At 41.3% G+C, this 14,200-nt stretch overlaps 1 protein-coding gene across 1 annotated transcript in view; it reads left to right on the forward strand.

Moving 5' to 3' along the window:
• Nucleotides 1–10,313: 10,313 nt before the first annotated feature.
• CLSPN (claspin) overlaps nucleotides 10,314–14,200 on the forward strand; it is a 31,414-nt gene continuing 27,527 nt past the window's right edge. Inside the window, exons 1-2 of the mRNA XM_049617529.1 lie at nucleotides 10,314–10,443; nucleotides 13,708–13,816. Coding sequence (XP_049473486.1) covers nucleotides 10,420–10,443; nucleotides 13,708–13,816 — 133 coding nt within the window. The 5' untranslated portion in view covers nucleotides 10,314–10,419. The remainder of the gene's footprint in view (nucleotides 10,444–13,707; nucleotides 13,817–14,200) is intronic.

A 14,200-nucleotide genomic window follows, 5' to 3' on the forward strand; every position in this document is an offset into this window, starting at 1 on the left:
TTTCCCTTTTTTCCCACATCTTCACAAACACTTGTTGTTTCTTGCTTTCGTGATAAAAGAAATCTTTTTGTGTTTTTGATAATAATCATTTTAACAGGGGTGACATGATATTTCATTGTGGTTTGATTTGCATTTCCCTGATAGTTAGTGATATTGAGTATCTTTTCATGTATCTATTGGTCATTGTATGCCTTCTTTGGAAGAATTTCAATTCAGAGTCTCTGCTTACTTTTTTTTTTAAATTTCAATTTCAATTTATTTTTAAAGTAATCTCTATACCCAAGGTGGGGCTGGAACTCACAACCTGGAGGTCAAGAGTCTCATGTTCTATCAACTGAGCCAGCCAGGCACACTTCTCTGCTCATTTTTTTTAATGTCTTTTTTTTGGGGGGGGAGGGGGTGACTTTTTTATTATTATATTATTTTTTTAACTTTACATCCAAGTTAGTTAGCATATAATGCAATAATGATTTCAGGAGTAGAATCCAGTGATTCATCCCCTACATATAACACCCAGTGCTCATCCCAACAAGTGTCTTCCTTAATGCCCCTTACCCATTTAGCCCATCTCTCCACCCACAACCCCTCCAACAATGCTGTTTGTTCTCCATATTTAAGTCTCTTATGTTTTGTCCCCCTCCCTGTTTTTGCATTATTTTTGCTTCCCTTCCCCTACGTTCATCTGTTTTGTATCTTAAATTCCACATATGAGTGAAGTAATGTAATATTTATCTTTCTCTGACTGACTTATTTCATTCAGCATAATACACTCTGGTTCCATCCATGTTGTTGTAAATGGCAAGATTTCATTCTTTTTGATTGCCTAGTAATACTCCATTGTATAAATATACCACATCTTCTTTATCCATTCATCTGTTGGTGGACATTTGGGCTCTTTCCATGCTTTGGCTATTGTCGATAGCACTGCTATAAACATTGGGGTGCATGTGTCCCTTCAAAATAGCACACCTGTATATCCTTTGGATAAATACTTAGTAGTGTGATTGCTGGGTCATAGGGTAGTTCTATTTTTAATTTTTTGAGGAACCTCCAGACTGTTTTCCAGAGTGGCAGCACCAGTTTACATTTCCACCTCTCTGCTCAATTTTAAATCAGTTTGTTTTGTTTTGTTTTTATATTGAATTGTATCAGTTATTATATATTTTGGATATTAACCCCTTGTAGATATATGATTTGCAAATATTTTATACCATTTAGTAATTTGCCTTTTTGTCTTGTTGATGGTTTCCTTGGCTGTGCAGAAGCTTTTTAGTTTGATATCATCCCACTTCTTCGTTTTTTTCTTTTGTTGCCTTTGGTTTTGGTGTCAAATCCAAAAAATCATCACCAAAAAACAATGTCAAAGAGCTTACTGACTATAATTTCTTCTAGGAGTTTTATGGTTTCTTATATTCCAATCTTTGATCCATTTTGAGTTAATTTTTGTGTGTGGTATAAGATAGTGGTTCAGTTTCATTCTTCTCATGTGGCTGTCCAGTTTTCCTAACACTATTTATTTATTAAAAAATGTTTTTTAATCCTAATACTATTTATTAAAGAGATTGTCCTTTCTTGTTGTTATATTCTTGGCTCCTTTCTTGTAAGTTAATTTGCCATCTATTCACAGGTTTCTTTCTTTTTTCTATTTTAACTTTTTTTTTTTTTTTTTTTTTTATTTAAGCTTTATGCCCAACACAGGGGTTGAACTTACCATCCCAAGATCAAGAGTCACATGCTCTACTGACTGAGCCAGCCAGGTGCCCCATTTGTAGGTTTATTTCTGAGCTCTCTATCCTGTTACATTCATCTATGTGTCTGTTTTTATGCCAATACTATACTGTTTTGATTATGATAGCTTTATAATATAGTTTGAAACCAGGGAGAGTGATGTTTCCAGCTTTGTTTTTTCTCAAGATTGCTTTAGCTATTCAGGGTCTACTCTCTAACCCTTTATCATCCGTTATTTCTCTTCCAAAACATTCATCACTGACATTATATACTTATTTATTTGTTTATTATCTATCTTCTACTACAAGAATATCATCCCTGTAACAGCAGAAACTTTGTTTAAAATTGTATTTTCTATGCCTGGCTCATGGAGGTCAGGAGGTAAGAGCTTGTTTCAATTATTCCAAACTCTACTAAAAGGTAGTCCCACGTTTATTCACCCATGATTCTGTAATTTGGCGAGGCTTAGTTAATCAGTTCTTTTCTTGGTGTCATCTTTGGTTGCTCACATGGTTGCGTTCATCTAGAGGCTCAATACGGCTGGATGATCCAAGATGGTCAAGTCTAGCAGTTAACTACTGTCCAAAATGCCTTGATTCTCCTCTCTTTGACCCATACAACAAGATACCTTGGGTTTCTTAAATGGGTGTCACAGTATTCTAACATAATGATAGTAAAAGCTGCAAAGCTCCTTAAAGTTTAGTCTCAGAAGCTATATATACAATGTTACTTTCACTATATTTTTGTTCATCACTGCAGGTAACAAAGACAGCCTTGTTACAAGGACAGATTTAAGAGACCCGAGAGACCTGAGAATTAGATGGCAGAGGATACAAAGAGCTGTGATTATTCTAGCAATCCATCACAATGATCAATAAAGCTTTGTGGAGTAAATGAACAACTGTCTAAAGTTCCATGCTGCATATTCAAGGTCTGCTGTGATCCCGCTTCCCAGAGCACAGATTTCATATCTTTCCCATAGCACTTATCACAATCTGCTCTGTAATTTATTTGTGTGTGTGGTTTATCCTTGCATATATATTCCGTGTATCTAGCAGGTATTCAGGCTCCAAAAAGACACTGTAGATCCTTCTTGAGTTGAATTTAATTCAGCAATCTCGACATTCTATTTCCTACCTTCCATTCCATCATTATGAAGTCACGGGTTAAACAATTCTCTGAAAATCTTACCATCATTCCTGTCTCAGTGCTGTTACCCGTTCCATCTTCCTTACCTAAAATATTCTCCTTTGGGGTACCTGGCTGGCTTAGTCAGTGGAGCATGGGACTCTTGATCTCAGGGTTATTAAACTCCAGCCCCACGTCTGCAGAGATTATTTAAATTTAAAAATTTTTTAAAAAAGTATTTAAATTTAAATTTAAAAATTATTTAAATTTTAAAAATTAAAAAAAAATTAAAAAAAAATCATGGGGTGCCTGGGTGGCTCAGTCGGTTAAGTCGGTCCAACTTTGGCTCAGGTCATGATCTTGAGGTCTGTGGGTTCAAGCCCCGCATTGGGCTCTGTGCTGACAGCTCAGAGCCTGGAGCCTGCTTCAGATTCTGTGTCTCCTTCTCTCTCTGACCCTCCCACGCACATTCTCTCTCTCTCTCTCTCTCTCTCTCTCAAAAATAAATAAATAAACATCAAAAAAATTTTTAAATAAAATCTTAAAAAAACCTCAAACTCTCCATCTTCCTCTATGCTTATTTCAGTGTTTCTCACTGACATTAGCAATGTTGGCCCTACCCTCTAGATTCTGGTAAACGTGGGGTCATTATGACAACTGTGATAAATCCCCTGGTTGAATATCACTAATAAAACCATCCTTTGGGCTTATAGTAGGAACAATGTTATTTTGTCTCTCCAGTACCACCTCCTGTCTTAGGAAGTGTTCCTTCTCCAACTATATTGTGCTTGAAGGATTTGCTATATTCCTATAAGATTCTGCCCTTCTAGGTGCAGTCGAACTACCTGACATGTCTGAAGTAGGCATTAGCCTTCCCATAAGTAAGTACTGAAATTTAATAGAAAATAGGAGTGGAGCAGATCCCTTTTATCCTTCTGTGATGGAATCCCCGTCCCTAGACATACACATAGGGGTCTAGTCTTCCTAAACTGGTTGAGGAATATGTGATTGAGGTATAATTGACCAAGTGCTGAGGATGCTGATGTCCAAATAAACACTCTTGGCATCACCGAGCCATTAAGTCTATAGGGCTTTAGGGGAGGGTTGGGTCATGAAAATACTTGGGTTTCTGCGAAAAATGAAGCCAAAGCCTGAGGAAAAAAGACTGAATAAAGCAGGGCAGAGGAATTTTTCTTACACATTTTCCCACCCTGGGTAGGTAGCCAGAAAGGAAAAGAAAATTAAGGAAAAGATATATGAATGGAACACAAAAAGCTGCTGAGTTGAGGTTCTGGATACTGCACGGATAGCAGTTTGGAAATGGAATAGAGAGATGGGCCTGTGCCTGGGGAGCACCTCTTCAGTCACCAAGAAAGCTAAGAGAGAGAGCTCCAGTTTGGATAATGTGTCAACAGGGATCACCTAGGAAGGGGAAACCTTTTATTCTACATTTTAACCAAGCTTTTGTGCCAAGATAAACTGAGCCTGTATTTGGAATTAATTGCCTATATTCTCAATTTTGATGAGTTGCACCATAATTGGTCACTCACCAATCCAGAAACCTGAGAGTCACCAGAGTTCCATGAGTCTACTGTCGCTCGCCCCTCAAGATAAATTATTCAACAAGCTCTCCTCTGTTTTGCCTCCTTTCTTCCTCCATCCGTCTCCTCCTCTCCATTGTTACTACCATTGACCTAGTTCAGATCCCTATAATCTTCCACCTAGACAACTGGTCTTCCTGCCTCCAGTCTAATCCCCTTCCAATCCAGCCTTCATACCCTGCCAGAATAATCTTTCTCAAACATATATCTAGCCATGTTTCTCTCCTTCTTAACACTCCCCACCCCCAGCTGCCTAGTTCATATTGTCTAAAAACTAAAGTCTAAGCATAGCACTCCAGACTTTTTGTTCCCTGTTTAACTTTCAGCCTTCATTCGGGCCATTTCCCCCCTCCCCCCAACACATACCCTGAGCTCCAGTCATACTGACCTACTTTCAGTTCCCCAAACACAACATGCTTTATCAAGCCCCTACACATACCTGAAATGCCTTCTCCTCTCTGTACTAGCCTAGAGAACTCCAGTCCATCTTTGAAACTCAGTTCAGGAGTCCTTTCCCCCTGGCTTACCCCAGGCAAAGTCAGTTGCCTTTCTCGGGGCCCCACAGCTACTTACACACACTTCTACTATTACACACGTGTATTTATTTGCCTCTCTCCAACCAGCAATGGGAGTTCTCTGAGAACAAGACTGAATTTTATTTATCTTTGTATTCTCCATGTTTAGAATAGGCTCAAAATAGATGCTTAAGGTCTGTTGAAAGAGTGGATGAATATTTGATAGGTACTTGAGCTTGCCAAAAGTTGCAGTAAAGGACCTTCTACATACAAAAATAGTTGATGGTGTGAATGCTGCCATGCCTTGGGAAAAGGCCCTGATATTTTTTAGGCCACAGTATTTTAATCATTCATTCAACAATTACTTAGTAAGCACCCATTATGTGTCAGGTCCTGTGTCATTTTTATTTATTTATTTATTTATTTAACATTTATTATTATTATTATTTTTAAATGTTTATTTATTTTTGAGACAGAGAGAGACAGAGCATGAACGGGGGAGGGTCAGAGAGAGAGGGAGACACAGAATCTGAAGCAGGCTCCAGGCTCTGAGCTGTCAGCACAGAGCCGGACGCGGGGCTAGAACCCACAAACTGTGAGATCATGACCTGAGCCAAAGTCGGACACTTAACCAACTGAGCCACCCAGGTGCCCCAACATTTATTTATTTTTGAGAGACAGAGAGATGCAGAGCACGAGCAGGGGCGGGGGAGAGAGAGAGGGAGATACAGAATCTGAAGCAGACTCAGGAGCTCTGAGCTGTTTGTTAGCACAGAGCCCAACGTGGGGCTCGAACTCACGAGCTGCGAGACCATGATCTGAGCTGAAGTCGGATGCTCAACCAACTGAGCCACCCAGGCTCCAAGTCCTGTGCCCCAAGTCCTGTGCCAGTTTTAAAGGTCAGGGGTACTTACATTAAGCCAGAAAAATAGCCCTTGGCCTTTTAGCAGGGCACCCTCCAGGGGAAGATTTAAACTGGAATTACGGTATGAAATTATTTTTGAAAGAAGATTCTTTAAAAAGAATGATGAAATTATCTCACCACACCAAGGAAAAATTTAAACAACTCTTTGAATAATTTTAAAATGAAAAAAAAAATTTTTTTTTTTTTTTAGAATAGAGTGGCTACAGGCAATAGATAGAATGACATGACTGAGGCCTGCCACATGGTGGCAGTGTTTCTCCAGGGATAAAGATTTAGCTGCCTAGGACTTTAGAAAAAGCAAGCCATTTCTCACACTTAACTCCAGAGGAATAGTAGTACTAAAATTTAACATGGGAGGCTTTCTCAGTGTTCAGAAAGAGTGAAAGAAAACATATAATTTAATCAACTGTTCCCTCTAAACTTTCATAAGCCTTTGGAAACTGCTTTTGTTTGTCTGCCAGTGAGCGATTATAAATACAACCTTCAAATAGGCTGACCACGTTAAATCCTGTGACTTATTTTTTCATGGATATGTAATGTCAGGATTCCTTTTTTATTTTTTCATTTTATTGTTTTTTTAAGTCTATCCATTTATTTTGGAAGAGAGAGAAGAGAGTGCACATGCACGAGCAGGGGAGGGGCAGAGAGAGAATCTCAAGCAGGCTTCACAGCATCAGCACAGAGCCCGATGCGGGGCTCAGTCCCATGAAGCAGGAGATAATGACCCGAGCTGAGATCAAGAGTCAGACACTCAACTGACTGAGCCACCCAGGTGCCCCAGAATTCCTTTTATTTTTATAATGTTTATTTATTTATTTTTGAGAAAGAGAGCACAAGTGGGGGAGGGGCAAAGAGGCAGAAGGAGACACAGAATCTGAAGCAGGCTCCAGGCTCTGAGTTGTCAGTGCAGAGCCCAACACTTAACCAACTGAGCCACCCAGGTGCCCCCAGAATTCCTTTTTTTATATTGATTTCATGTGACATAAGGATAGATACTAGTAGTGTCTAATTTCTATGACCAGATTAGGTGTGGTCAGTACTGCAAAGTATTTCCTGTAGACATACTTCCTGGTGATCTGCCACTTAAATCCATTTGAAATTCAGTCTGATCTGATTGGATTGGATTCAGTGTTTTCTACTTAAATATAATGAAAGCAAGGCTCTGAGAAGCTAAATGACTTACCTAGGTTTACAAAGCCATTTCTTGGACAGGTTTAGGCTAATCTCTGCAAAGTGAACACCCCAGAGCTTTCTCTTGCTGCTATTTATCAACTTCATAAACAGAGCTTGTTGGATGATAAACCTTGAGAGTCAAAGGAGAGAGAAGAGTCAAAGTGACTCCCAGGTTTCTAAATTGGTGAATGATGGATTATGGTGCCAACCACCAAAATTGAAACTGTAGATTGTTAATTCCAAATACAGACTCACTTTAGATTAGCACAGTTAATAAATAGAATAAAAGGTTTCCCTTTCCTAGCTCACTCATTCCACTCATTGTCCAAATCAGAACTCTCTTTTTATGTTTTTCTGGTGGCTGAATAGGTGTTTTTCAAAGAGAACAAAATGCTAATTAGTTCTGAAAATGCTAATATCAGGACTATTATCTCAATTACTCACTTCCAAAGAGAGTTCAAGAATAATATACTTGTTGGGGTGCCTGGGTGGCTCAGTCGATTAAGCATCTCGCTGATTTTGGCTCAGGTCATGATTTTACAGTTAGAGAGATCAAGCCCAGCATCAGGCTCTGTACTGACAGAGTGGAGCCTGCTTGAGATTCTCTCCCTCTCACTCTGTCCCTCCCCCACTCTCTCTCTCTCTCTCTCACTCTCTCAAAATAAATAAATACACATTAAAAAAAGAATAATATTATAATTGTCAAGTGATCAAGTTAGTTCAACAAATATTGACTGATTTCCTTACAATGAGCCAGATATGTTCTTTTTTTAAAATTTTTTTTAACATTTATTCATTTTTGAGAGACAGAGAGAGGCAGATCATGAGCAGGGGAGGAGAGAGAGAGAGAGAGAGAGAGAGAGAGAGAGAGAGAGAGATGCAGAATCTGAAGGAGGCTCCAGGCTCTGAGCTGTTTGGTAGCACAGAGCCCAACATGGGGCTCGAACTCACGAACTGCGAGACCATGACCTGAGCTGAAGTCAGGCGCTCAACTGACTGAGCCACCCAGGAGCCCCAGCCAGATATGTTCTAAGCCCTTGCTTCTCAAAAAAGCATGGTCACCATACCAGCAGCACTAGCATCATCTGTGAACTTGTTGGAAATGCAAATTCTTTGGCCTCACATCAGACATAATGAATCAGTAACTCTGAGAGTAGGGTTTAACAATCTTTTTTACTAGCCCTTCAGATCATTCTGATGCATGCCCAAGTTTGAGAATGACTATTCTAGATAGGATATGGTGTTAAAGGAAACAAAGTGCTTGTCCTCTTGGAGCAACAATATACAAATAGCTAAAAATAAAATTGCAGGGATGCCTGGATGGCTCAGTGAGTTAAGCATTGGACTCTTGATTTCAGTTCAGAAAATGATCTCAAGGTTCTTGGATTCAAGCCCCGTGTGGCATTCTGTGCTGACAGCCCACATCCTGCTTGAGATTCTCTCTCTCTGCCCCTCCTATCCACCCCTCTCAAAATAAATAAATAAACATTTAAATAAAATAAAATTGCAGCAGAGGTGTTATTGGGGAAACCAGAACATGGGATAGAGGGAGAATGTAGAGGGGACTCAGTCAAGGTCTCTCTGAAGAGTTTGAGCTCTGGAGTCAGACTGAGCAGGATATGAATATTGGCTCCACCAGTTACTAGCGTTTTTAAAAGTTAGTTTCCTGCTAAAATGGAGATAGTAGTATTACTTACCTTATAAATTTACTCTGGGGGCGCCTGGGTGGCTCAGTCGGTTGAGCATCCGACTTCGGCTCAGGTCATGATCTCATGGTCTGTGAGTTTGAGCCCCACGTCGGGCTCTGTGCTGACAGCTCAGAGCCTGGAGCCTGCTTTGGATTCTGTGTCTCCCTCTCTCTCTGCCCCTCCCCCGTTCATGCTCTGTCTCTCTCTGTCAAAAATAAATAAACATTAAAAATTTTTTTTTTAATTTACTCTGAAGATTAAATAAGATGTTTGCAAAATTCTTGCAACTGTTTTTGTCACAGGGTAAGTAAGCCCCTGATAAATATTAGCCCTCCAAATATGAAGGAGGAGCACTATGACGGATATTTGTAAATCATCAATGTAGCAATTAATAGTAAAGTGGATGAAAACGTGGCTAGACAGATGCGAGAGAAGAGGGTGGAAAATGGGATCTTGTTGGTGTGGCAAAAGTGGGTTGGGAAGTGGTGAGGAGGTAAAGAAAGATGAAGAAAGAGAACTTTTATCTGAACCCAACTAAAGCTGGAAACTTGGAAGAGGAGGCCAGTGGATAAGGTAATTATCCTGGTTTGCCTGGAACTGATTTTCTTGGGAGATGGGATTTTCATTGCTAAAACTGGGAAAGTCCTGGGAAAATAGGGATGAGTTGGTTACCCCACAAGTGGATAGGATCACGAGAATGAAGTGGGGATGGTAACTACCATGCCTTTCTTTCTTGGTGCCCTCTGATCTTCTCCCTATAGTAATCTTGTAAAGTACTTTCCAGGGGCTTGATTGAACCAGGAGCCAGAGGGCAAGGGAGCTTGGGTAATGCAGTGGGGAGAAGTCATCCTTTGCTGGACAGAGCAGGATAAGGAAAGACAGAGAATGGACCTGGAGGGGCAAAAAGATAGTAACTAGCAAAATGACAAGAGATTAGAATTGTTTGGGATTAGTCTGACTCCAGACCTTTTATTCTTTTTCCTGTCTTGTCCAAAAAGTCTAGAAATGGTATGGGTGCATGTTTTCTGCATCCTCAAATTAAATTTAAGTAAAATTATAAAGGTTATCCAAGGATATTCTTTGGTATCCGAGCAGCCCACAAAACTTGTCTGTTTGTTCAGTGGCATGAATGCTATGTACAAGGAGGAAGTAGGATCTAGCTGCTCCAGGGATGGAGGTCCTGGAGAAAATCCCCACAGGTGCCTTCGGTTGCCCTGGGATCTTCTCCCAGCTCACCTCCATCCAGCCCAGAAGGCTTACTCCTCACACTGCGCTGTGGCAAGGGTCAAAGGTCAAAGGCCACCACTCTCCTGGTACCGCCTTGCGAAGCCAGAGGGCCCCGACCGCCTGGCAGCCAGGAGAATCTCAGCCTCACTTAGGTTCAATAGACGAGAGGAACAGAGACCCGCCAACCCTACCCAGATTACAGTCTCCGGGCTCGTCAAAGGTGCTTCGTGATTGGTAGGACGGCATGGGGGCGTGGCCTCATGTAGAAACCCTCCTCCGGATTGGTGCAAATCGGCAGGGCGGGGCCTCCACTCTGGCTGGGCGCGAAACCTCGAACGGTGTTGCCGGGCTGGAGACCGCGGGAGCGGCTGCGCTCCGGCTAAGGGACCAGGAGACCCGCTCCGTCACAAGCGAAGCGCTAGGAAGCCGGAGTCATGACGGGCGAAGTACTTTCTGAGGTGGGTTCGTGCACTTGCCGCCATCCGCGGCTGCGGAGGCCTGGCTCCGAGGGGCGGGTTGGGGTAGGGGTCGAGTCGGGCGGAGCGGGTCGCGGAAGCTGGGAGGACTACAGCTCCCGGCGGCACCGTGGCGGCGCGGCGCGCGGCCGGGCCTGGCGGGATGGCCCCTGGGGCTCGCGACTCTGGCGGTCCGGTCCCGCGGTGGACTTCCCGCGCCTCGGTGAGCTAGGCGGCGTCGCTTCTGGTCCCTTCCGCGCGCGCAGCTGGCCGCCCAGCAGTTCCTCAGCCGGCCACGCCCGCCCACCTCCCCTTTGGCGCGTTTCCTGCCGCCGGAGTTCTTCCTTGTCCAGCTCCCCAAAAGAGGAAGGCCTGGGCAGACCCGGGCCGCTGGGATGCGGGGCGGGGTTCTCCGGAAATGGACGGCGGCAGTCTTTGGGAGTTCGGAATTGGATCTACAAAGGGCCTGTGAGGTCATCCAACGCGACCCCGAAAGAAGTAGGAGTGTCGGACCCTCTCGGCTTGTGGCTTGATTGCTGGCAGGATTGGGCATAGAAGCATCTGTTTCCAGAACCCTGTTCTTTTCTGGGGCGGGGACTAGTGTGGGACACTAGCCTTGGGAGCAAAATTTAAGAGGGCTCCCCAAACTCAGTAATTAAGATAATATTTTAATGCAATTTTTAAAAATAAAAGTTAAAGCAAAAATTCCATTATATGGTTTGGAACAAAATATAAAACTTTTAAATAAAGACAAGATCTGACCCTGCGCTTGCACTACTCCACTTCAGGTGCCTATAATCCTGGCCCTGGTTCCAATAAAACTTTATTTACAAAAGTAGTAGGCTGACCTCATGAGCCATGATTTGCCAGTTTGATTTTTTGTTTGTTTGTTTGTTTTTAATGTTGTACTATTATCTCAATTCCAGGGGTTTTTCAGACTTGACTCTGTTCTTGCCCTGTTCCTGGCCCTGACTGTGGCAGATACTGCTAAAAATTGCATAGAAGAAAGTGATTAAAGCATGTATTGAGTTATGTGGTTATCTAAACTCAGTTTCCACATCCACAAAGAATCTTACTGCTTCAGGTGTTGGGAGAATCATCAGCACATATGTGATGATCCTCAATGATTCCTTAATACCTGTTATCTTTGGTTATTATTTTAGTAATTATACCAAACATTTAAAACAATTTAATAGTTGTTAGAGAAGCCATTAGGGTGAGTAATGCTCGACTACATTACAGATGTTAATATCTGCCCCCCTATTAAGTCAAGTCAGAGCCCTAAGAACACCAGGGATGTAGGAGACCTGGCCTCTAGGGTCAGCCTGGTCACTTGACTGGTCATGTCACCTAACACACCCATCCTACTTATACTTTTTACTTGTGATTTTTTTTTTTTAAATGTTGTATTTATTTTTGAGAGCCGGGGTGGGGGGCAGGGGCAGAGAGAGACAGAGATACAGACTCCAAAGCAGGCTCCACACTATTAGCACAGAGCTCTGTGCAGGTCTGGAACCCAGGAACTGTGAAATCATGACCTGAGCCAAAGTCAGAAGCTTAACCCACTGAGCCACCTAGGCACCTCTACTTGTGACCTTTAAAATGGTTTTATTTGAGGGGCGCCTGGGTGGCTTAGTTGAGCATCTGACGTAGGCTCAGGTCATGATCTCACTGTTTGTGGGTCTGAGCCCCACATCAGGCTCTGTGCTGACAGCTCACAGCCTGGAGCCTGCTTTGGATTCTGTGTCTCCCTCTCTCTCTGCCCCTCCCCCACTAGCACTCTGCCTCTCTCTCTTAAAAATAAATAAAAACATTAGAGAAAGACAAATATATGACTTTGGTAATATGTGGAATTTAAGATACAAACCAGATGAACATAAGGGAAGGGAAGCAAAAATAATATAAAAACAGGGACGGGGACAAAACATAAGAGACAAACGTAGAGATCAAACTGAGGCTTGTTGGAGGAGTTATGGGTTGGGGGATGGACTGGGCAAGGAGCATTAAGGAAGACACTTGTTGGGATGAGCACTGGGTGTTATATGTAGGGGATGAATCACTGGATTCTACTCCTGGAATCATTACTACACTATATGCTAACTAACTTGGATGTAAATTAAAAAAAATAAATAAAATAAACATTAAAAAACATTTTAATGGTTTTATTTGGAAATTTTCAAACATATGCAAATGTAGAAAGGCTGTATAATGAACCTATCACCTAACTTAAATAGTTATCAAATCATGCCAATCATGTTTCATTTATAGCTCATCCACTTTCACCCTCACTGGATTATTTGGAGGCAAATTCCAGATATCATTGCATCCAAAAATATTTCTTTATGCATCTCTAAAAGATAAGGGCTTTCCAAAACAGGTAACACAAATATTACCACACCTAAAAATCTTAGAATTATTACTTAATACTAAATAGATAGTGTTCAGATTTCATTGACTCAGATGTATACTTTCTGTTTATTTATTTTGTTTTAGAAAGAGAGAGAAAGAAGTCATGAGCTGGGGAAAGGGGCAGAGAGAAAGAGAGAGAATCTCAAGTAGGCTCCACACAGCGTGGAGCCCAACACAGGGCTCAATCCCATAACCCTGGGATCACTGCCTGAGTTGAAATCAAGAATCGGATGCTTAACCAACTGAGCCACCCAGGTGCTCTGTTTATTTGAGTCAGGATCCAAAGTCTGCATATTGCATGGGATGCCTGGCTGGCTTAGTAGAGTATGGGACTCTTGATCTCTGGGTTGTGAGTTCTAGCCCCACGTTGGATGTAGAGATTACTTAAACAAAATTAAAAACAAAAACAAAATGTGCATACTGCAGTTGTTGATATGTGTGTGTATGTGTGTATGTATCTTAACTCTATATAGGTCCCCCTTCCTCTCTTTCTCCTTTTCTCTTGAAGTTCATTCCAAAAGTAACACACGGTTTGTCCTATAGATTTTTTTTTCACATCAGGATTGCAATTCTGTGATGTTATTTAACATGTCATTTGGATACACTGAGAAGCAGTTCAAACAGAAAATGTGTAATAAATGCTTGATTCTTTTTATGTACCATTACTCAAAATGAATCATTGCTTCTATAGTATCCTTCAAAGGTGAACAGTGAATTTTTGTGTTTTTCTTTGTCCAGTAATTCTTAATGTTATCCCTTCATTTCAGCCTGCTGATCCTATGATGATTTGTGTATCATTATGTACTCAGAGCTTTCTGTCACCACCTGGTTAATGCAAAGTGTGTTCTCATTTTCTAGGTTCATCTAGAAATCAATGATCCAAAACTTATCGCACAGGAAGAACCTGATAGTCCTTCAGACAGTGGACAAGGCAGCTGTGGAACAATTGTGCCCTTGAGTGATGGAGGTTTGTAATAGTAATTTTATTTTTAGAAATAGAATGTGGGGGCCTGGGTTATAAGTGGATTGGATTAATTTCATTATTCTCTTGATTCTTTAAATTATTAATGCCTAGCCTTATTGTTTGTCTTATTTATTATAAAAGCAAAATTATAGTGCATATACTCTTTTGAAATTAACCATTTCTATTATTAAATGTGTAAAATATCTAGAAGCTACCACATTGCATGGTTGAAGGCATTCATCCTTTAATAAATGATTTTTAACACCTACCAAAAGAATTAGAACAACTTTACACTTTGTAAATATATATAATTACATTTCTCAGTAAGAGACATTTCCAGGGAAAATGGTTCTTAAAACCTATTTTTAGATTTGCTTTGCTACAATC

Source organism: Panthera uncia, assembly GCF_023721935.1.
Source record: "Panthera uncia isolate 11264 chromosome C1 unlocalized genomic scaffold, Puncia_PCG_1.0 HiC_scaffold_4, whole genome shotgun sequence".
In the NCBI taxonomy this organism is placed as follows: Eukaryota; Metazoa; Chordata; class Mammalia; order Carnivora; family Felidae; genus Panthera; species Panthera uncia.